The sequence below is a fragment of the Neofelis nebulosa genome, chromosome 5 (assembly GCF_028018385.1).
Source record: "Neofelis nebulosa isolate mNeoNeb1 chromosome 5, mNeoNeb1.pri, whole genome shotgun sequence".
Lineage (NCBI taxonomy): Eukaryota > Metazoa > Chordata > Mammalia > Carnivora > Felidae > Neofelis > Neofelis nebulosa.
In genome coordinates this window covers 155,178,900-155,205,127 of record NC_080786.1, presented here as the reverse complement: position 1 = coordinate 155,205,127, position 26,228 = coordinate 155,178,900, and the positions used below count along the sequence as shown (strand labels likewise).

The window sequence follows — 26,228 nt, the reverse complement described above, 5'->3', positions numbered from 1 at the left end:
ATAGAAACCATGTGGACAAGGGCTCAGGGTGCTGAGAGCGGGGCCCAAGGAAACCTCACGCGGAAGGGACTTGCTTGGGGGCCAGGCTCGTTCCCCTTATCCTAATACTGGAGCACCTGCCCACAGCCCCACCTGGACTCGGTGCTGAATCTTCCAGAATAATCCAGGCAGACGTGTGCAGGACTCCTCCGCAGGGAGAGCTGAACTCCCTGGCTATTGGGACATTGAGGGACAAGACTCAGGCGAACATGTGCAGTAGACAAGGAAGCCCAGATACCTGGGGGCCTACCCGGAAGTGCACAGCAGGAGCCCAGGCCGGTGGCTCACTCTTTTCCACCCAAACCTGTGGCAGGGGTCCTGGGAGAGCTTCCTAATGAGATCGAGGTAATTGTCCTGGTTCCAGTCGCTGTATCAGACTGACAGCGGGGCGGAGCTTGGGAATATACTTTCTTAAGCTCTCCAGAAAATCCCAGGGCTTGGGGGCCAGGGGCAGGTCTAAGCCTTGATAATAGGAAAATTGGCAGGGTCGAAGTTAGCGGTGACCAGTTCGGTTACGTACAGGTTGGAAGCCGGCCTCTGATGAAGGAGGTGAAGGGCGTCTGGAGAGGCTCTCGGGGTCTGAGTGCTTTTCCATGTTGGTTTCCTCTGCTGCTCTGGATCTCCTGGGGTCATCCTGCTTCTCACAGCTGCTCGGGCTTTGCTCGCCCTCCCCACCCCACCTTTCTGGGGCACCTGCAGGGACCTGCTGACATTGGGTCCTCCCAGGATGAGTTGGTGGCCTCTGCGGATGGGGTGTGAAGGCATCACATACCTGAGCACTGAGACCTGAGTTGGGAAAGCACCATGAGTCTCATCCTGGTTTGGTGCTGGGGACCAGCACCATCTCGGGCCATCTCGGGGAGCCCCGGCTTGTACGCCTCCAGGGGTAGTGGGCCAGGGGTAGAGGGCCTGGGTAGTAGGCCCTCTGTGCTCTGGGCCACCCTGGCCTCAAGTACATGAGGAATCCTGGGGAGTAGCAAAGGGCTTGGCTGGTCATACAGGCAGTTTGAGGGGGACGCCGTAGGGGCAAAGCTGGCCATCAGGAAGGAGAAGAGCCGGCCAGGGAGTCTGTCTGTCCCGGCCGGCCACTGCATGGTGGTTGGGAGCAGAGGCACCAGCACGTATGGAAATGCCACGGTCACGGGCAGCCTTAGAGGCATCGGGGGAGAAAGGCAGACGCCGATTTTCAGGTGGGAGTGCGGGCAGTCATGTGGACTGTGAACGGTGTGAACTTTGAAGAGGGAAGGTGGCCCAAAGACATGCTCGTAGAGGCGAGTCCATGAGGAGGAGGACAGGGCTTGCTGGGTAGAAACTCAGGGCATTTTGTTGGTGTGGATGGAGCTCAGCCGTGGGCGTCCCCGCTGTATGAGGGTGCAGGGGTGTGGTAAGGGAGCACAGGACGTTTGAAGGGCACCACGTGTTGTAGCAGCATTCTGGAAGCTCGTGCGATGGCAGGAGAGATTGGGGGCTCAGGGGAAACCGGTAGGAGGCCGTGGCGTCCAGCGGACATTCGACAGAGAAATCTCATCAAGCGAGAGCTGAGCTGGAAGGAGACGTGGCCTGGGCCTCATGACCACTGATTGGTGTACGAGGCAGGAGACCCAGCATCGGAGTTTCTCAAGGTCACTGCTCTGCGAGGGGCCGTCCTGGCAGGACCCCACACCTGAGCTCATTTCAACCCTTGATCTAACTCCGGGGACGTGGGGCCTGTTTTCCAAGGGTGCTGGGTCATTCTTCGGGTGTCTGACCTCAGGCAATAAGAGTTCATCGTCCCTGGCCCCCCCAGTCAAAGCTCAGCACCCTTCTAGAATACGCGTGGACCAATACACGTGAAGAGCCCACCTGCCAGTCTCAGATCAAACATGCTTCCGTTTGAGGAACTCTGTTCTCTCCAAGGCAACTAGTTGACTATTTAAACTTCCTCACTGTTGGAAATTTGGTTTCCCGGGATTGGGTTACACCTGCCTTTCTGATACTGCTGACCGCTTTGATTCTGGCTGCGTCCTTTGGATTTACACAGACTAAACTGAATGTCTCTCGCACATGACAGTCCCTTCGCTACAGGCAAGCAAATCTTAGCTGCTGTCACGATGTGATTGTTCAGTGCCTAGCGTGTGTTGGCCACGGTGTTGGAAACGGACACACTTGGTCCTCGAAGCAACCCTATTACTTTATTATCCCATTCCACACATAGACTTGGGCAAGGTCTTCAACCCTAGCCGGGGCCTTTGCACGTCTCGGGACTCCTCTCTCCTGCAGGGACCCGGACGCCTCCCCAGCCGGCCTGTCACATTAGGTGTGCACTTAGTCTTGTGCACCTGGCCCCGTGAGGTCCCCCACGTCCTCACCTTGGAGGCTGGTTTTGTCCAGGTGCAGACTTTCCGGTTTGCGCTGTCCCTCAGATTCCGTCTTACTCCTTTGGCCTCTGGAACTCAAGAACTATCGGAACGCTTTCTTGTATGCTAGTAAGCTAACAAAGCTTAGCTGTAAGAAAAAAGACAGAAAGAAAAAAAGGGACCCGACCCAATTCCTGCCCTAAAAAGTTTGTAATCTCAACCGGGACAATGAGGCATTCATAGAAAAAGAAACTTGGAGGATGCGGGCAGAACCTCTCCTGAGGTGATGACTCTGCCTCTGTGTGCCTGCACTGTTCCTGTGTGAATCACCGCGTAGGCCTTTTGTCCGATTGTCTTATACTCGTTCATGTTGACTTGCTTCTTAAACCCACCACTGTCCGATAATTCGCATCTAACAGCGCTTTGGATTTGGGGAGGGGGGGGTTAAACATTTTTTTAAGTTTATTTATTTATTTTGAGAGAGAGAGAGCATGAGCAGGGGAGAGGCAGAGAGAGAGAGAGAGAGAGAGGGAGACAGAGAATCCCAAACAGGTTCTGCGCTGTCAGATGCGGGGCTCGAACTCGCGAACCGCGAGGTCAGGACCTGAGCCAAAACCAAGAGTCGGACGCTTAACCGACTGAGCCACCCAGGCGCCCTATAACGGCACTTGTGATTTGACGCAGTGGTTGAGGCATAAAGGAGCTGTCCTTGATCATTTGTTCATTGGATAAGGAGTGTCTGTCAGTATTGCTCGCTTCGAAGTTTGAAGAAAGGGGTACAGGGGTCAAGGAAGGGGGGCCTCAGAAAGCAAATGCTTTCTGAGATTTCCAAAGAAGAAATTTATCGCTTGGAAACAGCTTCGTCATGTCACAGGGTGCAGGCAGGACTCCACGGCACGGTCCTGCCGAGCAGTGGCCGGGCAGGTGCTCGGGGTGACCCAGCTCTCTGCAAAGAGAGCCCTGAGTGACCGAAACCACCGTGTCGTGTTGTGTGACTCAAGTGGACCTTTCGGTGCCGGCGTGGGGAGCTGGCCGAGGACAAGGAGGGGCTAGGAGCTTGGTCACACATCTGCTCTTTGGTCACTTAAAGAGAAAAGTGCTTCATTATGGTTGGCTTTCCGGAATCGAGGACAAGCATCTGTGTCCTTTAAATGATAGGAAAGGATGTTTGAGAAACCACGTCTCTCCCCATCTAGGCTGTCTTGCTCGGCTCAAAAACCAGTTGAAGAGCTTTGCTTGGCTGTGGAAATGCGTAGAGGTTTGTGTTTGTTTTGGTTTGTTGTGTGTTTTTGTGACACGTAACCTTATTTCTACACGTGCCGGTTTTGAAGATGAACCCGACCCCGTGTGGCCTCCCGGGCGGGGCTTCTTAGAGATCCAGTTCCAGAGTGAGACCCTGCCCCTTCCTTTCTTTTCAGCCAGAGAAAAGTACAGGCAGTGTGACTCCTGTCTTCTGTTCCAAAGTCCGGGGAGGCTGATCTGGGCGCACCGGGTGTTTCTGGTTCTAAGGTTGTGTGGCTTGTGGGATCTCTGGATGAGATAGGATTATCCTGTCGTGACTTCTGGGTCCTGTGGCTTTTACGGGATCATTCATGGCTGTGGCCGCCTGGGCTCCTTCCTTCCCTGGCTTCCTCGTCTCTCTCTGTTAGGGATCTCGAATGAACAAGGAGCATGGATTTCGAGCGTTGAGTGATCATTCCTTTCAGAGGGCTCTCAAACCGGGAAAGATGCCAGAGGGATCAGATTTTCATTTCCTGAAACTTCACCCAAACCTATAACCTGTGAGACAGCTCAGAGGCGCGGGGAGCCGGAAACCAGAGGGCCGAGAATGTTTGCTTAGGCAGAGTGCTTCGCAAAGTAACCTTGGGGATGTGCTGTGATTTTTTTCCCCCAACTTGGACCAGAGGGGAGCGGGAGACACTGTATGTGTTGGGTCTTAGAGCCCTTGTTCTTCAAGGGGCACACGTAGGACAGGTGGATTTTTTTTTTTAAGTTTACTTATTTATTTTGAGAAAGAGCCAGAGAGAGAGAGAGAGAGAGAGAGCCCGAGAGAGAGGGAGAGAGAGAATCCCAAGCAGGCTCTGAGCTGACAATACAGAGCCCAACTCGGGGCTCTGACTCACGAGTTGTGAGATCATGACCTGAGCCGAAATCGAAAGTCACTTAACCAACTGAGCCACCCAGGCGCCCTGGACAGGTGTTTTAATATGTGATCATCACACCATGTAGAGGCTTCCATGGGGACCCTCCCAAGTGTATACTGGTCAGGTTTCTTTCCTCGTATCTAGAACAGCGTTGCCCCCTTTTGATTTTTTAAAGTGAAAAAATCCCATAGCTATCCCTGTGGACTCACGCGTGTATTTTGGCTCTATGTGAACAGTAAAGAAATGACGTGGTGCCTGTTTATCGTGACCCGTTCAGGGAGGTTTCCCAAGATTACAAAGCCACCCTCACATTTTCATTTACAGCAAGTTAACGTGCGTTTTGAGTTTGACGAGTCCAGTGATGATCGTGGGCCGGAGTGTCGCATCTCGCTCCCCTGGGGTTTCGGGGCGGGCGGACTTGGCCGTTGGGGAGAAGTACCCAAGGCAAGTCTGCAAATGCCTCCTCTCAGTCCCCAGCCCCCCAGCCCCCCAGCGGCAACATCTGTCAGCTTTATAATCACTTTTATTTAACAGAAATGTCTGCATCTCTGACCTTGCTGCAGACACCGAGGGCTACATCGGTATCCACTCATTTCACAGCTCATCAACCCGGTAGTGGGGGCTGCTCTGATCTCCTTTTGTGAATGAGGACGCTGGGGCATGGGAACGTTAGCTGACCTGCCCCAGGTCCCAGGTCCCGGAGGGGACGGGCTCACCCACTGCACTGTGCTGCCGGCCGCCGTTTGAACACCTGCTGTGTGCCAGGCACTTTACAGGCAGTGTGAAGGCCAGAACTTTCTCACTGGGAGCCCGGTCTCGTGGGTGGAGGGCTTGGAGGGCCATTTCTTGCAGTGTTCTGTGGCCATTCCGGGACAGCAGGGAGGGGCCCAGGGCAGCCCTTCCTGTGCCCACAAGAGGGAGGGAGTGATGGCCGAACGGGGGCTTTACTATAACGCATCCCGTGTGGATGGTGTTTCCAGAAATTGCTGTCACAACTGTTCACAAACCTCTGCAAACAAAAGCACCTTCTTTTCATTACCGCCAACCTCAGAAACGATCAAAATGGTCAGTTCCGAAGTGTTTTTTTTGGATTCGGGGTAGTAGGTGGTGTAATGGGCGTGTGTGGACGTGTTTTACGGAGGGTTTTTTACATGTGTTTATTAAGAAGTGGGAGATTCCACATGGCTTATTTGGAAAGTCCGGTGTGACCTCCCTCGGGTACTAAGTTCTGGACCACGTGCTCTCCGGGGGACACCTACCCCCCCAACCCCCACCCCGTCCCCGTGGGCGCTCAGCAGGAGCGAGGGAGGGAGCCTCTCCTGGCCAGCTGTTGCTTGCTTGGGCCCCCTCATGAAATCCTCACGGCGGGGGGGGGGGGGGGGGGGGGGGGCGCCTGGGTGGCTCAGTCCAACTTCCGCTCAGGTCACGATCTCGCGGTTTGTGAGTTTGAGCCCCACGTCGGGCTCTGTGCTGACCGCTGTTCCGGATTCTGTCTCCCTTTCTCTCTGCCCCTCCCCCGCTCACACTCTGTCTCTGTCTCTCTCTCCAAAATAAGTAAACGTTAAAAAAGAAAAAAAAAATCCTCACTGGAACGGGACCATGCCCGACTCCATATCCATTTCTGTGCCAGATTCAGAGAGGTTCAGGTGCTGATGCAGTGATACCTCCAGGAAGGGGTATTGCCACGAGCTGACCCCAGGTCTCTGCCCCCCCCCCCCCGTTAACCTCGCCTGAACTTGAGGGTCTGAGAGGCACCTCGTGCCTGCTTCTATTGCCGGGATCCTCTGTTGCAAGAGGCAGCCTGGGGATGTCTGGCCAGAGCCGTGTTAAGCGTCTCTGGCCTTGGACCCTAATGCAGGCAAGCACCAGGCTCCTTCCGCCCGTGCGCGGGGAAGAGGCGGGCGAAGGTGAGGGCCAAGGTGAACGGGTAGAACTTCTGTTTCTTCCGGAGCTAACTCTCACCTAGAAAGCCTTCTGGTTCTTTCCCCATGGGTCTCCTAAAAACTCACCGGTATGGAGGTACCACAGTCTTATCATTCTGTCTTCTAGGTCGTCTTGAACGTTCCGGATCTCTACCATTACCTGATGCTGCTGATAAACTCAGGATGGCTTTAAACTCAGTAAGTGGTTAATAATTACCTCCCCAGCCTTTTCTTTGTGCCCTTAATTCCTGCTGTTATTTTCTGAGGTGTGTGCTGGGCAGCATTTTAAGAGCTGGCCGCAGGGAATGCGTGTGCTCCATGGATGCTGGTTGGGCCTTCTCTCGGTGAGGCTGGGCGGGAGTGCGGACACAGCAGCTGCACCCCTTGAGAGCGCCCCAGAGCTGTGGGGCGGTTGTGGGGTATGTGCACTGCTCACTGGGGCCACTTCTTTTCCTGCCCTGCGGGTGGGTTTCAGGATAGGATGTGTGGAAGGAAAAGGGGCAGGAGGGTGCCGGGAGGGAGGCAGTCCCAGGGAAGGACAGCAGACCCCTGTGCAGCCGCGTGTCCTGATGACCCGGGGGAGGCTGTGACCGAATGGACCACTGGGCTGACCATCCCTCTCTCTGGACGCCCCCACCGCCAGCAACTCTGGAGACTAATGCAGTGTCCTTATCCTTGGTCCCCATTATCTCTCACTGATTTATCTTTTTTTTTCAATATATGAACTTTATTGTCAAGTTGGTTTCCATACAACACCCAGGTGCCCTCCTCACTACCCATCCCCCACCCACCTCTCCCTCCCACCCCCATCAACCCTCAGTTTGTTCTCAGTTCTTAAGAGTCTCTTATGCTTTGGCTCTCTCCCACTCTAACCTCTTTTTTTTTTCCTTCCCCTCCCCCATGGGTTTCTGTTAAGTTTCTCAGGATCCACCCAAGTCTCACTGATTTATCTTATACCTGGGAATGCACGCGTTCAGGGCAGTTGTGTGTCATAACAGACATTTCCCGTATCTTCTATCTGGAGAATAGATCTTTACGCTTTTTCCCCTTTAGCCATTGCTGGTAGCTACTGTCACTGGATCCATTTAAAACTTCCTATCCGCTGCACAAGACTCTGCGGGGACAGGCCACTGTGCCTGCTACAACCTTCCCTGGGTGGGACAGCATGTTCTTAGATGCTTCCGATAGAGACCAAACACGTGTGCTTTTTTTTTGCCTCTGGTGCCCCATTTAGATTAGAGATTACACTGTTTCCCTTTCTGTGCACTGCTCTGGTTCAGAGTTACACTCTTTGAACTTCTGAAGGAGAGCGTCAGTGAGTTATTAAGCAGAGGTGAACCCTGAGAGCCCGCCTTTGGTGCATCGCTGTATAATCCCGCTTCCCTGGAGGCCCCGCTTAAAATGCTAAGCGTGATGCCTCCTCTGCTCGGAATACCAGTCCTGTCGGAGACCATGGTCCACAAGAAACGGAAGAAATGAATGAGTGGGAAGAAGGCTAGGGGGGCACACGTGGCCTCCCAGCGTGGCCCAGCCGGTGGCCGATTAAGGAGGACGGATACAGAGGACACGGTGGGGGTCCAGGCGGGGTCTTGAAGGGGCAGCCGGGAGAAGGCGGCGTTTAGGCAGAGGGAGAAGAGAAGGGCATTTGGAGAAGGTGGAGGGAGCCGGAAAAAAAGCTCGGGCTGGGGCAGCCGCTTGCACACCCTGTGCGCTGAGACCCAGCGGTTGCCCTCAGGGCGACAGAACCCCTCAGGCTCCCTGCGGACGTGCCCGCCCACAGCCCCCATCCACAAGCTATTTAAATGTCCGTTAGTAAACGGCGACACGTCTCTGTAAGAGACGAGGAGATAGAAAAAGAACTTCTAGAATAGCATGTATAACGTGGACCCTTAGGTAAATTTCTTAGCCTCCATCGTTCACGTTTGTCTCTGCAAAATGGGCGCATCCGTCAGTCATCCCTGCCCCATCGTTGGGGGGTCCTGCTTCCAGGAGGTCGTGAATGCAGGTGCCTGGCTGCCGCTCAGATACAGCCGGTACCGTTCCCCTGAGAATCTCCGTCCCCGGGTTTGGGTATTGACCCGTTCCCAGACTCCTGCACGTTTTTTGTTTAATTCACATTTTATTCTTCACTAAGTTGCGGCGTTGACCGTTACTCGCTCTTTACTTCAAAAAATGACTAGTGAGCAAATACAAAAACCGTTGACAACTAGCTGGAAGTTCTGGCTAGCCCTTACTGCAGGTAAGTTCCGTGTTCGGCCCGACAGGAGTCTGCAGCAGCCTTATCAGTACCTTGTCCGAGGACGTGGGTGGGCGTGTAACCTTTAGGGCAATTGGGGTTTTATGTGATTCATCTTCTTCTTCATTGTTCAGGGGCCCCCGCCACGTGTCGGACCTTTCTACGAAAACCATGGATACCAGCCTGAAGGCCTGTACCCCCCGCGGCCCGCCGCGGTCCCCAGCGCCTACTCGGTGTATCCGGCTCCCTACTACCCGCCCGCGGTGCCCCAGTACGCGCCGAGGGTGCTGACGCACGCTTCCACGCCCAGCAGCCACACGCAGCCCAAGTCCCCGTCGGGGACAGTGTGCACCTCAAGTAGGACCCCTTTGCATCTACTTCCTACAACAGTCCAGGCGCTGGGGCCTGTCTTCTCCGGTGGCTCTGTCGCTCACCGTCCTCTGTCTGCCGGGGCTCCCCTCTCCCTCGCTGTCCCTGCCCTTCTCGCCTCGGCCTCAGCCCGCTGCAAAGCCCTCTCTTCACTTTCCTTAACCCTCCTGTCGCAGCCTTGTCCCCACGCAGGGCCTCCCTGTCCTGCTCTTGCCTGCGGGGCCTGTCGCTGGGTCTTGCGGAATGAACGGTGAGCTAGGCCACGGGAGTCACCACCCACCCCGTCTTTGTGGTGCGGTTCCCTGGAACAGCGAGTCGTGTTTGAGATGCGGGACAAGGCCTTTGTGCTCAGCGAACGAGGTGGCTGGTGTGGTTGTCACACGGACGTATCTCGTATCTCGTATCTCGTATCTCGTATCTCGTGGCTTTAACGATCTCGTGGAGGGTGGGCGGGGGGCGGGGGTGGGGTGCTGGGTGGCTCAGTCTGTTAACCGGCCGACTCTGATTTGGGCTCAGGTCCTGATCTCACAGTTTATGGGATCGAACGCAGAGCCTGCTTGGGATTCCCTCTCTTTCTCTCTCCCTCTTTCTCTGCCCCTCCCCTGCTCACACACCCTCTCTGTCTCGAAATAAATAAACACATGGGGCACCTGGATGGCTCCGTCGGTTAAGCATCCGACTTCGACTCAGGTCACGATCTCGTGGTTCGTGGGTTCGAGCCCCGCATCGGGCTCTGTGCTGACAGCTTGGAGCCTGGAAGCTGCTTCGGATTCTGTGCCTCCCTCTCTGCCCCTCCCCTGCTCACATTCTGTCTCTCTCTATACATATATATATAAATCTCAAAAATAAGCTAAACCTTAAAACATTTTTTTAAAGTACACATTTAAAAAAAAAATAAAGTAAAATAAAAAAGGATCCCATGGACACAGCAGAGCAGGTGTAGACCAGGTAAACGAGTACTGGTATTAGTGACTCAACAATTCGCATTTTTGTCGACGGGGTTTTTATTTTGCAAGCACGCATGTACACACAGCTTGTACGGTCAAGAATTAACAACAAAGTGCATTTCCACCTGGCCCCGCAGCACATCGCAAAGCACAGAAGTGAGTCCCCGTGGCCTGTGCTGCTCGAGGCTCCGTGTGCACGTCTCTGGACCCCTGTAGCCCTCAACCAGCGCCGTCACCCTTAATTCCGCCCCGACACTTCCGTCTGCCCCCCCCCACCCTTCGCAAATGGTTCTTGTTCCTTCCTCCTCTCGTCAGCCTCTACTTTTTTTTTTAATGCCAATTGTTGAGAGACAGAGACAGAGTGCGAGCAGGGGAGGGGCAGAGAGAGAGGGAGACACAGAATCGGAAGCTGTCGGCACAGAGCCCGACGCGGGGCTCGAACTCAAGCCATGAGATCGTGACCTGGGCCAAAGTCACATGCTTAACCGACTGGGCCCCCCGGGCGCCCCAACCTCTACTCCTTTTTATTCCCACATCTCCTACCCTTCAGTCCTCCTCCTCCTCCTCCTCCTCAGTTACCCCTTCTTCTTTCCTATACGGTTCCCTCTTTCCCTCCACTGGTTCTTCTCGGATCAAGGAAACACCCGCCTCTGCACTGATGTCTTTCTGGTGGTAGTTGGGGAGGTTGAGACCCGTGGTTCTTAATCGGGGCTGATTTTGACCCCCACGGACACTGGGCAGGGCCTGGTCGTTATAACTGGGGAGAGGCTGTGACTGGCAGGTGCCACGGATGCTGCTGAACACCTGTGGTGCACATGACAGCCCTCCGCCACGGAAGACCCGGCCAAGATGTCAGTAGAGCCTCTCCCAGAAGCCCCGGTCTTAGTTCATCATGGTGGTTGGAAGGAAGCCAGGGTGTAGACGGCTAGGGAACTCCTGACAGTGGTACCTGCCTCCCGGAAAAAAGGGGGTGGTGATCAGAAACCAAGGGTCCCCTCTTGAGGTCAGCACCTTGAAAGGGCAGGCAGACAAGGGGCGCCCACTCACCTGACACCCACATTTCCACTGTTCTGGGGGGAAACCTGGTGATGACAGCCAATTGGACAGGAATCTGCATCGTCCTTATCAGTGACTTTATAAGGGAAGAACATGAGCCTACATGTGTGACTTTGCATTACAAAACTGCCCTTTAAACTCAAAACCAGCTGAGTGAACCTACCTTTCTATTTTTAAGACCTTTTTTAATTGACTTCTATAGACGCAACAGACACTTTTTTTTTTTAATATATGAAATTTACTGTCAAATTGGTTTCCATACAACACCCAGTGCTCATCCCAAAAGGTGCCCTCCTCAATACCCATCACCCACCCTGCCCTCCCTCCCACCCCCCATCAACCCTCAGTTTGTTCTCAGTTTTTAAGAGTCTCTTATGCTTTGGCTCTCTCCCACTCTAACCTCTTTTTTTGTTTTTTGTTTTTTTTTATTTTAACAGACATTTTATAAGTCTAATGTTTGGCCTTGGAAATATTTTTTTAATTAACAGACCCTTTTTTAGAGTAGTTTTTAGGCTTGCTATTTTTAAGACCTTTTTTATTGGCTTCTATAGATGCAATGGACATTTTATAAGTCTAATGTTTGGCCTTGGAAATGTTTTTTTAATTAGCAGACAGTTTTTTAGAGTAGTTTTTAGGCTTACCCAACAGCAGGGCGCAGTCCCTCCTACCCCTCTTACCCCCAAGTCTGTCCCCTCATCTTGCCGTAGCGGGCCCTGCTCGTTACAATCGATGAACCAATATGGATACATTGTCATTAAAGTCCATAATTTTACATTAGGATCACAGTCTTTCCCTTGTGTGTCCTGTGGGTTTTGACAAACGTACAGTAGCCTGGCTGTCATCACAGGAAAGAACGGAAGTTTCAGCGCCCTCAAATAGCACAGATTCGGGAGTGCAAGGGCCATTTGGGGACATAATGCATCTCTTTGCTGTAGCAACGGTCCTAAATGTTTCACGCTGCGTCCCAGTGCGTGCACTGCTTAAAGACTGGGTTTTGGAGGAATCGGGGCCAACAGTCAGTGATGCACATGCTTGGTCCTGGGCTCGCTAGGGCCGAATCAACGGCAGACCGAATCAATAACGACGAAGGGGCATGGGCAGTGAGTTGTAATTAAACCCAATAGTAGCACGGTTGCAAACCAGCCCCGAGTCAGGTCTGGATGGACCAGACGCTGACTGCAGGATGCCTGTCCAGCGAAGGTGGGATCGGGGGTCCCGCTGCACACCTGCTCCTAGTGAGAGGGGGGCAGGTTGCCCTCTGCCCCTTGAGAGGTTCAGAATACTTAATAGCTCCTAGCTCACCGGGCACGTTATTTTATCCTAGATCAAACAGCATACAGGGAAGCTCCCCGAAGTGAGAAACTGTCCTTGGCTAACAGGTCAAACTGGCCATTTGGAATTTCCCCTGTGAGCGTCCCCTGCCTCTCCGCCCTGCCCAGTTCTGGTAACTTCAGGGCTCTCCTCAGACGAGTGGCCTCCGCCTCCCTTGTGAGCCTGTTAGAATTGCAAATTCATGCCTCCCCACCCCCAGTGGAATCCGAATTCCTGGTGATCGAGGCCAGGAACGCTGGTTAGCAGGCTCCCTGGTGATTCCTAAGAACATGATAACAAGATGAGAGGCGTGGCTTTGAGCCCAAACAGATGGGTCAGCCCTAGTCCACCTGACTCCAGTAGCTGAACTCTCGCCCCGGGTGACTTCCAGAAGCACAGACGTGTACAGGTGGGGTTCCCCGGGCCTCCCCCACCCTCCGGGACACCCAGGTGTCCCATAAACAGAGGGTGTCAGAGGGTCTGTTGAATGCCCTCTCCGCCTACCTGCCCTCTGCCTCTCTACCCTCTGCTCCTCACCCCCCACCCCGGAGCCACTAATTACTGGGTGTGCCGTGTCTGGCCCTGCCCTCTGAACCTTGGCTTACACTCTGAACAACAACGGGCCCCTCGTTTTGTTTTGACTAGAGAACGCTGATGACCCTCTGCAAATGACTTTATTCGTAGCTGAGGTGTGAGCTCAGTGCTCCTCCTCCAACCAAAAGGCTGATGTCAGCACTGCCCGATGGAACGTTCCGCAGTGATGGGAATGTTCTACACCCGCCCTTTCCGTACAGCAGCCCCCGGCCCCGTGTCTGTTGAGCATTTGAATTTACGGAACTGTTTAATACCCCTAATGATACGTAACTGAAGTGCAAACAGCCACATGTGGCTGGTGGCTGTCGAACGGGACGCTGTGGGTCCGTGGCATCCATTCGCTGACCTGCCTTGAGTAAGACAATTTATTCTACCTTGAACACCAGAGCCAGGGAGGTGATAGTTTGGGACATTATTACTGCTATCTTACGCTTGTATTTTTTTTTAATTTTTTTAAATATTTATTTTTTGAGAGAGAGAGAAAGAAAGTGTGCAAGCAGGGGAGGGGCACAGAGAGAGGGAGACAGAGAATCCGAAGCAGACTTCAGGCTCTGAGTTGTCAGCACAGAGCCTGATGGGGGGCTCGAACTCACAAACCGCGAGATCATGACCTGAGTCGAAGTTAGTTAACCGACTCAGCCACCCAGGTGCTCCTATGCTTGTAATTACTAAAACAAGGCATTTTCCCTCTTTGGGGCAATTTTTTACACTAATCACTTATGGGACTATTTTAAGAAGATACTTTTTTTTAAAAGAGCTTAACATAAGTGTATGTTACTTCATATCATGGCTTCCTGTTTTGCTTTTGTGCCCTAAATCGCATAAAATTGAGTGCGCGGAAGAGGTTGAGACCTCCCAGGATGCGTTCTTAAAATTAAAAGCCTCATTTTTAAGTGGATAAAAAGTTATCATGGGGCACCTGCGTGGCTCAGTCGGTTGGGCATCTGACTGTGGCTCAGGTCACCATCTTCTAGTTTGGGGGTTCAAGTCCCACAGCGGACTCTGTGCTGACCGTGTGGAGCCTGCTTGGACCCTCTCTCTCCCTCTCTCTCCGCCCCTCCCCCACTTGGCTTTCTCTCTCCAAATACATAAATAAACTTAAACAAAGTTATTACCTCATGATATGCTTTACTATACAAGCAGTGGTGAGATGTGAGAGTGTACCTTCTAAGAAATTCTGTAACCACATGGTGTGCCCACCCCCCTTTCCCCAGAGGCGAAGAAAGTGCTGTGTATCACCTTCACCTTGGGGGCCGTCCTGGCGGGAGCCGTGCTGGCCGCCGTCCTGCTCTGGAAGTTCAGTAAGTGCAGGGGGGCATCCTCGTGGGGTGTCCCGCTCTCCGGGGGTGGGGCTCGTTGCTTCTGTTTGGTGACGGGGATGCAGAATCCCCATCCTCCTCCTCCAATCTCACGGCCCCCGTTGTTAGGAGTCACTTTCCCGCTTCCTCCTACCCCATGGGTCGCGGGAATCCCATGCTGTTGGTGGAGTACTGACCACGGTGGGTTTACGCGGTGCTCTGGGGCGCTAGCTGCCGCCCCGGGGCCACCTGTCCCCTGGATCTCTGTGCAGCATCACCTGCTACGCGCTGGGGCGGGTCTTGCCTGCAGCAGCTCTTTAACCACAGCCCGGCCTTTCCGTCCACCCGGGGCAGGGGACTCAGGGCTTTTACGGATCCAGAGGTCACCTGAGGAAGGCGGGGGGTGCTGTCCAAGCCCAAGGCTGGGAGCCCCTCCCCGCCCCCTTGGAAGTGATGCACCAGGGCCCCCCCTGCCTCTGACGGCCAGCCCTGTTTCCTTTGGTAGATGATGGGGTCAAGGACGCATCCGCTCCTTATAAAGACAAAGGGGGGATGTGCTCTTCTCTCCTGCCGCTTGGGGCTCAGAGAGCGGACGTTGGCATTCGCAGTGGGTGTGTGAGGTTTTCCTGGTGTCCCCAGCTGACTGGGTCTCCCTCCCGTCTCTCTGCAAGTGGAGAACAAGTGCTTGGTGTCCGGGATTGAGTGCGGGTCCTCGGGAACCTGCATCAGCCCCTCTCACTGGTGTGACGGGGTCCTGCACTGCCCCAGCGGGGAGGACGAGAACCGATGCGGTAAGTCGCAGCACTGCGTGCGCCTGGGGACGCGACCGCTCTGCCCGGGGTGCCCCGGCTCCTGGTGTCCACCGCAGAGACTGCAGCCCCATCCTAGGCAAGATGGCCAGGCCTGTGTCCGGCACGGCCACCCGGGAGGTCACTGAACCGCTACCTGGAGGCTGTACCTTTGGTCTGACCGCAGATGAGGACCCAGGCTCAGAGAGGGTGTGCTCCTGGCCCAGCAGCACACAGCGGGGACAGAGGGGGACTGCAGGGCTGGGTCACTGTGACAGGGCGCCCCCAGCTGGCCCGGGGCGTCACCTCACAGCCACTGCAGAAGCGAAGTATTTAACGTGGAGATCGGGGGGCGCAGTATGTACTTTCAAAGCCGGCTGGCCTTTAGAATCGTGTGTCTATCATCACAGAGTGGGCACCTGGCTTTGCTTTCGGTATTTTCTGTCGATTGTTGCAAGTGATTTCAAGGGTGGTGGCGTGGCTGTAATCGGAGATGGGGCCTGAGCGGGAGCGGTGTTGCATCCACCGACAGCCACCCGCAGAGTGAGTCTGACCTCAGTCCGGCACCAGCCGAGGGGACAGCACGCCGGCTGGTTGTTTTCCGGCCGTGCCCGTGTGGCCTGGGTGGGCGGAGATGGAGGAAAGAAGCATCGTCCAAGGTGCAGGTAACTGAGCTCCACCCCTGGCTGGAGCTGGCTTATTTGTCTTGAAAAGCTTTTACGTTGCGGTCCTCCCGCGGAACATGTTAGGCAGTGTGACCCAGGCACTCGGGGACCACGGCCGTGGCGCTGTGATGCTACGTCCCCGCGCCCTGGATCCTGCCGCACGCTCTGACACGTTTATATGACAACCACTTGTTTTTAAGCAAACAGAAGTTTCGGCATTGTAGCGTCAGGGGCATCGCCAGAAATCTCACGAGCGGCTTTACTCCTCTCCCGTCCTGTTTCTCTTAACTCCCGAGGGTTCCATTTAAACATGAGGCAGACTAGAGGCGCTTGGGGGCCTCAGTCGGTTGAACGTCCGGCTTCGGCTCAGGTCATGATCTCACGGTTCATGAGTTCGAGCCCCGTGGCGGGCTCTGTGCTCACAGCTCAGAGCCTGGAGGCTGCTTCGGCTTCTGTGTCTCCCTCTCTCAAAAAAATAAACATAAAAACATTTAAACACAGGGGCGGAGGATGTGGGTCCCCTTTCTTCTCCTGGGCCTTCCAGGGTGAAGACAGCTTTCCTGCATGTCCTCTGAGCCAGGTCGTGGCACCTGTGCGGGACACGCCGCTGGCCCCGGCTGGTGGGACCCCCCAGTGGGGAAGGCTGGGCCCTGGGCGCCGGCTCTGTGTGGCCCGTGGGGCGGCCTGTATCCATGGCCGACACCTCGGTCCGTGAGCCCCCACAGCACAGCCTTGCCGGTATCCCAGAGAGCGTTTGCACTTGGCAGTGACCCCCCCCCCGCCCCCCAGCTCGTTAAACTTTCAACACACCACCTTGCCTGTGTGTTGGTGACATATTTGTCGCCATTTTCCTAAGTAGGGGGCGTTGCGATTCAGAGCGTGGTGAAGCGATCCGGTGTGATAGCTTTTGGTGTTTTCATACGCGTGGGCGGGCACACATGGGCAACCCTGAACTCTAGCAAGACGAATTGTTCAAGTTCGTCTTCCTCCCTGTCTTCTGAATGTTTACGTTGTGTCTGTTTCCTTCAACACGTTGAGCTAACGTACCCGGGCAGATCAAAATCAGGGAGTACCCGAGGATGTGCGGGAAAACACAACCTCCCCCACCCTGCACGCACACGCGTGCGTGCGCGTGCACACACACACGGTCATGTGCCCATCCACCAGCCAATCACGTTTCTCTCTCAAGGGCAACAGATATGCGTCTCTCGCTTCTCTTCCGGAGAGTTTTTAGGTGAAAAAGCAAATACGTGTGTGTATATTTTGTATTGTCCTCACCTCCCAGTGGTCACTGCCCCGCTGACTGCACGGGCCTTGATGGCACATCCTGGGACCATTTCTGATTGGGACGTGAGCCCTCGCTTTCCCGCAGCCACACACTCCGTGCTCCTGGGTGTAGACATGCCTTGGGAGGCCTCTCTTCTGGGGGACCCAACATGCATGTTCCAGGCACAGGAGAATATTGGTAGGAAATACCTCCAGAAGCAAGATCGCTGGGTCAGATTTTGTAATTGGATAGACCCACCTTAACTTGGGATTATTTAATTTCCACATTGATCATTTATATAAAGCAAAACAGGTGACCGTGACATCGTGCGTGTCTTCTGCGTCGGATCAGAACACACACTTGATGTGCTTGCAGTTTTTCTACCTTGTGGGGCGGACATTATTTTCACCAAAATGCACATGTTCTGACACTAAAGAATACCGCCCGTCCCGTTGAAAACGTTCAAGTGTAGGCAGAGAGCGTTCTTTTTCCAGGGGTGCGTGTGTTCTTGAATATATATATCGAACGTATGCGTATTGTTAATGCTAGTCCGCTTTCTACATCCATCGCCCTGGTTTCTGTGGCCATTAAATGTCGCCAGGGAAACTGGAGAACCACTCGAGGTGACCCAGTTACCGTACTGTTCTGTGCACTTGAGACCGGCTGAGAGGGGAGACCTTAGGTGTTCTCACCGCAGGAGAAAGGAAGGAAAAGAAAGCTGGATCTGTGCGAGGTGGTGGGTGCGCTTGATGGTGGCACCCGGTTCCCAGGGTACACACGTCTCAAAACACCAGTTCGTACCCCTTAAGTATGTACAATTGTTATCTGTCCTTTATACCTCAGTAAAGCCGAGAAGTTCCTGATACTTAAAAAAAGAAAGAAAAGAACTTGAGCTTGGGACCGTTTCCAGCTCTCTGGGGCGTCAGCTGTCGTGCTCTCCTAGTTAACATTTGTCTAAGTGTTTATTTAAACTGCAGTTGGTTCACATACAGTGTAATATTCGTTTCAGGTATACAGGAGAGTGATTCGATAGTTGCATACATCGCCCCGTGCTCATCATCACAAGTACCCTCCTTAATCCCCATCACCTGTCCTAGTGAGCATTTGACTGCAGAGACACGAGATGGAAGGAAAAAAAAAATCCCTAAAATTACCACAAACCAAAAAGGAAACGTCTCCTTCACTTTCTGCTATGTTACAGTGTCAGTTTTATTTTTAATTTTGGAATTATTTTTAATTTTGTTTCATGTTTATTTTTGAGAGAGAGAGAGAGAGAGCAGGGGAGGGGCAGAGAGAGAGGGAGACACAGAATCCGAAGCAGGCTCCAGGCTCTGAGCTGTCAACACAGAGCCGGACCTGGGGCTCGAACCCACGAGCCGTGAGATCATGACCTGAGCCAAAGTCAGACGCTTAACTGACAGAGCCACCCAGGCGCCCCAGGGCCCCTGCCCTGCACCAGTGTGCCCTTATTTTTAACACCTTACATCGGTATGGGACTTTCATTTCAATTGATGAGCCAGTTATTAGTATGTCATTATAACGCAAGTCCTTAGTTCACACTTGGCATTGTGGACAAACGTGTAATGTGTTTGCATTTGGACAGCGGGTTAGAACAAATGTGCAATGACATGTACCCACCAGTACAGTATCACACAGAGTATCCTCACTGCTTTGAAAATCCTCTGTGCTCTGCCCGTTCATCCCTCCCTCCCCCCAACCCCTGCAACCACTCCATAGTTGTGCCTTTTCCAGAATGTCCTATGGTTGGAATCATACAGTTTATAGCCTCTTCAGAATGGCTTCTGTCACCTGGTGATACGCATTTCAGTTTCCTCCCCGGCTTTTCCTGGCTTGATATCTCATTTCTTTTTAGCACTGAGTGATGTTCCATTGCCTGGATGGACCACGGTTTGTTTAGCCACCTCAGGGAGCTTGTGGCTAGCTCCCACATGGCACGTGGGGATCACCCATCCAGGAAGCATTAGGAAATTATCAGACCACGGCTGGTCACGTCACAGGGAATGAACCAGAACGTCCACTGAGTTGGGGCCACAGAAGCGGGGCAAGAATGAGGTCTGCGATAATCAGGTCCTCATTTTATATTTTAAGACACATATATTCCCCCCGGAGCTCAGAGCACGGGCTCACATGCTTTCGTGCATCAGTGAACGTCGTACCTCACACAGCGTTTAGCAGCCTGCCCTCCTTCACGGCATGCCGTTTTCAAGGTCATTTGTATGAATATGTGACACCAGTTAATCGTCAAGCCATATGGGTGGGACCCGCTCTGTGGCTGTGCCCCTCCTGATCCAGCCGTTCACACATGGAACGTTCTCGGAATTCTGGATTGTGGTTACCCCTAGGGAGGGAGAAGTCACTGGCATAGAGAGAGGTTTAGACGATGTCTAAGGTGTTTCATTTCCTTAAACATAAGCACTGAGGTCATTTGGGCAAAGTGTGACTGAATTTAGAGGCAGAACCTTGCACCAGGGGTGTGTGGCATGTCTCTGGTGCTCTGCCAGGATCCGGGGTGTTGGGCAAGAACGGTCGATCTGTTGTTCAAAATGATTGTTTAAAGATCATTTCTGGGGGCGCCTGGGGGGCTCAGTCAGTTAAGCGTCCAACTCTTGGTTTCAGCTCAGGTCACGGATCTCACAGTTCGTGAGTTCGCCCCCCGAATCGGGCTCTGTGCCGATGCTCGGAGCTTGCTTGGGATTCTCTCTCTCCCTCTCTCTGCCCCTCCCCCACCCACTCTCTCTGTCTCTCTCTCTCTCTCTCTCTCAAAATAAATAAATAAAACTGAAAAAAAGACCTTTTTTTAAAAAAAAACCCTTTATCTTTTTCATTTATTTTTAAATACTAGCTTTATCCAGATATGGCTCACATACCATAGAATTCATCCCTGAGAACATACAGTTCGGTGGCTTTTCTACGATCACCCCCTCCCCCCACCCCAGGGCCCCCCGCAACCACTAATCCACTGAGTGTTGCTCTGGATTCCCCACTCTGCGCCTTTCATACAGCGCATGGGCCTGCGTGGGCCTCCTTTCAGGGCCGATGACACTCCGTGGCGTAGATGGGCCACCTTGTGTCCATTCATCCGTCCACGGTCGCTTACGTTCTCCTGCCTTCCGGCTCTTGTCTGAACACCTGCTGCCAGTGCTTTGGGGGTAAGAGCACTTTAGAGCCGGGAAGGGGTGCGTGGTCAGTGCCGTGGGGACATGACCCCTCGTGTCGCCGCCTCTGAGCCTTTGTGTGGGGGCGGGGGGGGCTCAGGTGTGTCGGGACGTCCCCCAGAATCTCACGGAGTGTCTCCTTCGCTGCAGTGCGCCTCTATGGACCGAACTTCATCCTCCAGGTGTATTCGTCCCAGAGGAAGTCGTGGCACCCTGTGTGTCAGGATGACTGGAGCGAGGGCTACGGAAGGGCCGCATGCCAGGACATGGGCTACCGGTGAGTGTGGCCCCACCGCAGAAGCGGAGGGAAGATTCTCTCTGCCCTCCCCGGAGGGACCTCTGGCTCCTTCCCAGAGCTGGTCAGGGAAGCCAGCAGGTGCCCACCGCATCCCTCTGCCCCTGTCCCCTGCACCTGGTGAGCAAAACTCACTACCCCCCAGCCCTACCACCTCCTGGACCTCCATCCACTCCCGGTTCCCCGTCCACTCCCACCCACGGTCAAGGTCGCCGAGGTCCAGGGTGCCGGCCGGGGACTCCCTTTTCTCAAGGAGCTCTTAAGGAGCACTGAGGCCTCACCTCCTCAGGCTTCCCTGGCTCGGGGGGTGGGGGGCGGCGGGGGGCTGGGGGAGGTCAGAGGACACAGATGTGCAGACGTTCACTGCATACATGCTTGGGGGACGCACTGAGCCTTTGAATGGGGGACAGGTGGCATCAGATTGCCGTGGAAGAGAATTCAGTCCTGCCTGTGGCCACAGGGATGGGGGTAGAGGCAGGAAGGACCCTCCCTGGGGCTCCCAGCCAGGGGCTCCCCAGGGTATCCCTTGGCATGCATGGCAGCCGTCTGGCCGCACGGGGAAAGGCTGTGTGATTGTATTGTCACTATGTCTTCCTCGGGGTGTCTCTGTGTGACTTCTGCGCAGCACTGGGGGGTTCTCCATATGCCAGTAGTCAAGATTAATCACTGCTTGATAAGAAGTGTGACATCTTTGGGGGTGGGGCAGAGGGGGAAATGGGTGATGGGCATTGAGGAGGGCACTTGTCGGGATGAGCGCTGCGTGTCGTATGGAAGCCAATCCGACAATAAATTATGTTTAAAAAAAAAAAGAAAGAAACTTGGCATCTTAGCCAGCGAAATCTCTCCAAATGCCATCCCCAATGGACATAGTAACGCCCCCATCGTGTTCAGGACCCGACGGGATTTTATAGCGGGGGAGTGTTTTAACATCTGTAAATTCTCTTAGGTTACATGTACTCACGTCCCCTCTGTCCTTATTTCTCTATCCTTGCCCAAACTAGATTAGAAAAAGGCCCACGGAGGGCTTTCACCTGACGCTTCCGGGTTATTGGGTCCAAAGAGGATTATTAGACAGCGTCACTTGATCAGACCTTGTGGTTTTGTTTCCCACATGCTAAGGTGTCCCCCCTAATCCGAACACCGTACGACAGAAGTATGGCGATACGGCACAAGGATTTGCCGTCGCTTGTCATGAAGCCATTATTTTAATTAAGGTTTTCCGTCTCCTTTAGGAATAGTTTCTATTCTAGCCACGCAGTAGCGGATGACAGTGGGGCCACCAGCTTTATGAGGGTGAACGCAAGTGCTAACCATATGGATCTCTATAAGAAACTGTACCACAGGTATTTGGTGATTTCTTTATTTTTCCTTTAAGAAGTTTTGTAACGAGAGCGAGCAGGAGACACCATGGGGAGTCACGGTCCCGAGGTGGCGTTCTCGGACTGCGATTCCAGTATCGCTGAGAGTTTCTCTCCGGGAGGAGATCGGACTCGGAGTGGGGGTGGTTCATTCTCGGGGAGCAGCTGAGGGTTATTTGCCATTGTCTTCGTGCCCTCTGCCCTCGGCCCTGGTGGCCCTGGAAGACATGGTAAAATGAAAACAGAGAGTCCTCCTGATCGCATTAAAATACTCCCCAGACATTAGAGACGGACGGACTGCGGGTCAAAGTATGTCTCCACGAACCCCCGAGAAAGTCAGCGTCCCAAGGGGGGTGACCAACCCATCCCGCTTCGCCCGGGATGGTGCCCGTTTCAGCCCGGAAGTCCTGCTTCCCCAGGGGCCCCCTCGGTCCCCAGCAGCAGGGATGGCTGGTCCCCCGGCCCCCAAGCCACCCTGTCAGATGGCACCCGGCCGGGCGTGCGCGGCATCCCGGGGGGCCCGGGAGGGAGCAGCTAGTTCGGTTCAGCCCACGTGTCCTTTAGCTCGAAGCCAACTTGTGGCCCGGGGCGGGTCTCAGTGTGTCCAGTGGGTGGAAGAGAACCTGAACAGCAGATTGCAGGATTGGTGGCCTAGCTGGTTGGGAAGATGGGGGACAGGGGGTGCTTGAGCTGCTCGTTTCGTCTCGCGTGTGTTTAAAATGTTCACCGTCTCCCCAGACCGTCGTTGCTACCTGCCTGCTCTCTCATGTGAAAGTCTCACGGCGTCTTTGTGTACAAGCCCTGGTCAGCTCCCAGGTCCCTATCGCTCATCCCCAGGTGACTGGCCAAGCCCGTCACCTCCCTGTGGGCCAGGTGCCAGGGGCTGCCCTTGGGGTGGGTGAAGTGACGTGGCACCCCTCCTTTCCTTTGAGCGGGCGGCCGGCGGTGGCTTTGCGTTCCCGGTGGCCGCTGGCCGTGGTGGCTGGGGGGCCGATTTCCGCCCAAGCTGCCCAGCCTGGCTGTCCCCAGGAACGTGACAGAGTGAGCCCAGGAGGAGGGCTGTGCTTGCCAGGTGCACATCAAAACGGCGGGGCCGCGGTCTGCCTGCCCAGGAAGCTAAACACAGCTGCCTGGGCTCTTTGTCGACGCTGAGTGTTTCTGTCCTTCCCGGCGACACTCCCATGCGGGATCAGGGCTGCGCGGGGAGGGAGGGCCACCACCTCCGGGACTCACAAGGTGGCTGCCGGGTGGGGGTGGGGGGGCGGAAGGCTCCCTTCTCTTCGTTTTGATCCCCGAGTCACAGACTCCATGTGACCACACGCTGGTGGCCGGACGGCGGCCCCTCCACATGGAGGAGAGTCAGCTTTGTGACCCTCAGAAAACATTTTCTTTACATGGGAACGTGTCTTCTCTTGGCGTTGGCATGCCGCACAGCCGACGACGCCTGGGACACACAGTGTCCGTGGAACCGGGGGGCATCTCGATGTGAGGGTGTCAGAAGCTGACTTTATGTGTGGAACTTGGGCTTGTGTCGAGTCGTTTGGGGGAGGTTCAAGGAAGCAGGGCTCTGCTCTGGATTGGATGCTGTGGGGAAGCGAGGCGATTTTGCGATTGGGATCTTAATGCCTTTTTTCCTTCTAGAAGGGGGCTGGCATGAAGCCAGGCTACACGGAGATTGGCAAGCAGGTGCCGTCACTCCTGGCGGCCAGCAGAGGGAGCTGTTGGTCACTGTGGTTTAGACTAAGCTTCTGGTCAGGCCCCGGGGGGACCCCCTGAATGTGGTTACGTTGGGTGCAACCCACGACCAGCTACCTCTCTCCTCCACCATCTGTCAGGGGAAGATTCACTCTGAGGCAGAATGCGCTAGTTACTTATTTTTCAGATGTAACTTCACTTACCTCCCAAATGAGTGACTTAACTTTTCTTTGGCTCCTGAGCCAACGAGGGGTCGTCTCGTTTTTCTGTGCAATATGTGTAAAGCAGTTACAGGAACCCGGAAAGTTACAGATGACTTCCTTACAAAATTAGAGGGTGATTTTCAGTTCTGGAAATAAAAATAATAGCTCATGTTATTGGGTGCTTACCCTCACAACCAGTCTATGGCCAGGCACTGTTATCCCACTCTACAGATGGGAGAAACGACGCACAGAGAGGTTAAGTAACGAGCCCGAGGTCACACAGCTGTGACTTGAAACCCGGGCTGGGACTCAGTGTCTGCTCGATGCCAGTGTCCCCCACGTGGATGTGCTCTCCTTTTTTGACTCTTCAATCGCGGGCCTTTCTGTGTCTGGGGAGGCAGGGGGGTGCGACCATGGGAAGAAAATGTTTATTTCTAAGTATTTTGAGGGTCAAGCATCTCGTGTATTCTAGTGACCAGAACACCCCCTGTTCTTTTGTAGTGATGTCTGTTCGTCAAAAACGGTGGTTTCTTTACGCTGTATAGGTAAGCGATTCCTGGTTTCCACCCCCTCCCCCTCCTTTTTTTCTCCAAAGGGAGCACCCTGTACCTTCAGAAATGCATCCCCTGCGTCTAGGGAGGCGGGGTGATGGGGTGGGATGTGTCTGAGCCTTGCGCCCGGTCCGTACCCCAGCTCCACTCAAGGAACACCTTTCTGGAACTGCGGTGTCCTGGAGATGCCTCCGGCCTCGGGGCCAGGGACGCAGCCGTCCTGCGGGGACAGGCAATCTCAGGAAACTGACGGGGCGCCGGAGGCCGTGGGTCTCCCCGTCTGGTGTTTGGCTTGCTTCTGGCTTCCCAGCCTCTATCCGTGTGGAAGGCACCCTCCCCGTGCCCTCCTCTTTGGTCCTGTTTTCGAATGAAACACTGGTCCTGCAGCTCAGCTTTGCAGTGTGAACAGGTCAAACTAGCCGATGCCCCCGGGTGGACCGCGTGACCCGGGATCCTGGCCGTAACTCCCCAGCCAGGCTCAGCTCAGGCTCTTTCAGGCACCAGGAGGGCATGGTGCTCGCCCTGCCCTCCGGCCCTCACCGTCCTCCTCGTGGGGCAGGAGGCCCACCCCCTCGAGCAAAACCTCCAGGCAGCCCCCATTTGATGGACACTCATGGAGCCCCGCCTCCTTTGCCCTGGCGGTGATGGGGACAGGGCAGACACTGGAGGGGCTCGGAGATTTACCCAGGGAAGCCCCTGGGACGTTAGCATCCCCTCCAACCTCCCTTTCTCCCTGGGTTCGGGTCCACTGTGAACTTCTGCCTGTGCCTCTGAGGCCCCTGCATCACCCGCCCGCACGACCAGGAGCCTCTGTCCTGTGGCTCCTTCCCCGCCAGCGCTGAGTTTCCAGAGAGGAAGCCTCCTCTCCCTTTCTGGCAAAGAACTTGTCACAAGTAGCAGCAGGCCAGGCCAGGCATTGAGGACTCACACTCGTTCTCCATCCTCCTTCTCCTTCCTCCCTCCTCCCTCTTCTCTTCCCCTCTTCCTGCCTTCTTTCTCTTTCCTCCCTCCTCCTCCTTCATTCTCCCCCTCCTCCCTCCTCCTTCTTCCTTCCTTCTTCCCTCCTTCTTCCTCCTCCCTCTTCCCCTCCCTCCTCCTCCCTCCTCTCTCTTCCCTCCTTCTCCCTCTTCTCTCCTCCTTCTCCTTCCTCCCTTCCCCTCCTCCTCCCCTCCTGCCTCTTCCACCCTTTCTCTCCCTCCTCCCTTCCCCTCCTCCCTCCCACACCTTCCTCCTCCCTTTCCCTCCTCCTTCTCCCTCCTCCTTCCTTCCCACCCTCTTTTGCAACGTTCAGGAGTCTTGGGGCCCCTGAGCGTTCAGTCTATCCACGACTCCAGCAGGCCCCAGGGCCTTTGCTCCCCAGGATGGCCGCCTGGGTGCGCAGGGGACACGGGTGGTGTCTGCGCTGAGCGAGAGGGGGCGTCAAGTGCCAGCGGAAGTGCTGCTTCCTGGGGGGGGGGGGGGGGGGGTTGGGGGAGCGTCCCCTCCTCCCCTCAACCGGAAACAGACCAGGACGCATTCTCTGTAGTTCAGACCCCAAACGCGTGGGGTGGTCCCCCAGCCTGGCCGGACTTCGGGTGGAGGGGCCGGGCCCACCCTGCGGGGGCGGCGGGGCGGCCCCGCCCACGCTCACCTGCTCCCTGCTGGTCGCCTTCAGAGTGCGGGGTCACCGCGAAGATGGGCCGCCAGAGCCGCATCGTGGGCGGGACCAGCGCCTCCCCGGGGGACTGGCCGTGGCAGGCCAGTCTGCACGTCCAGGGCGTCCACGTCTGCGGAGGCTCCATCATCAGCCCCGAGTGGATCGTGACGGCTGCCCACTGTGTGGAGGAGTGAGTCCCCGGGGGCGGGGGGAGGTCTGGAGGGGGGGGCGAGGGTTTGGAGGTGGCTCTGGGGCCGCGTGACCTGGGGCGGAGTCTCCGATCTCTTCAAGCTCCCGTGTCTTGGCCCGTGCGTGGGGCCCGGCGCCCCCTTCGCGGCGTGA

At 55.0% G+C, this 26,228-nt stretch overlaps 1 protein-coding gene and 1 long non-coding RNA gene across 3 annotated transcripts in view; one reads left to right on the top strand and one right to left on the bottom strand.

Annotated features, from left to right (window-relative positions):
- TMPRSS2 (transmembrane serine protease 2) overlaps nucleotides 1-26,228 on the top strand; it is a 35,726-nt gene that overhangs the window by 2,337 nt on the left and 7,161 nt on the right. For both annotated transcript variants that reach the window (XM_058732068.1, XM_058732069.1), the window contains exons 2-9: nucleotides 6,569-6,639; nucleotides 8,812-9,034; nucleotides 14,169-14,255; nucleotides 14,924-15,043; nucleotides 20,299-20,425; nucleotides 21,676-21,786; nucleotides 24,201-24,244; nucleotides 25,905-26,076. In XM_058732068.1, the coding sequence (XP_058588051.1) occupies nucleotides 6,625-6,639; nucleotides 8,812-9,034; nucleotides 14,169-14,255; nucleotides 14,924-15,043; nucleotides 20,299-20,425; nucleotides 21,676-21,786; nucleotides 24,201-24,244; nucleotides 25,905-26,076 (899 nt within the window). In that variant the 5' untranslated portion in view covers nucleotides 6,569-6,624. The remainder of the gene's footprint in view (nucleotides 1-6,568; nucleotides 6,640-8,811; nucleotides 9,035-14,168; nucleotides 14,256-14,923; nucleotides 15,044-20,298; nucleotides 20,426-21,675; nucleotides 21,787-24,200; nucleotides 24,245-25,904; nucleotides 26,077-26,228) is intronic.
- Nucleotides 21,795-24,467, bottom strand: LOC131512881 (uncharacterized). Its single transcript, XR_009262355.1, has 3 exons — nucleotides 24,309-24,467; nucleotides 23,700-23,845; nucleotides 21,795-22,019 (listed from the first exon to the last, which is right to left on the bottom strand). It is a non-coding gene; the product is annotated as an uncharacterized LOC131512881 (long non-coding RNA).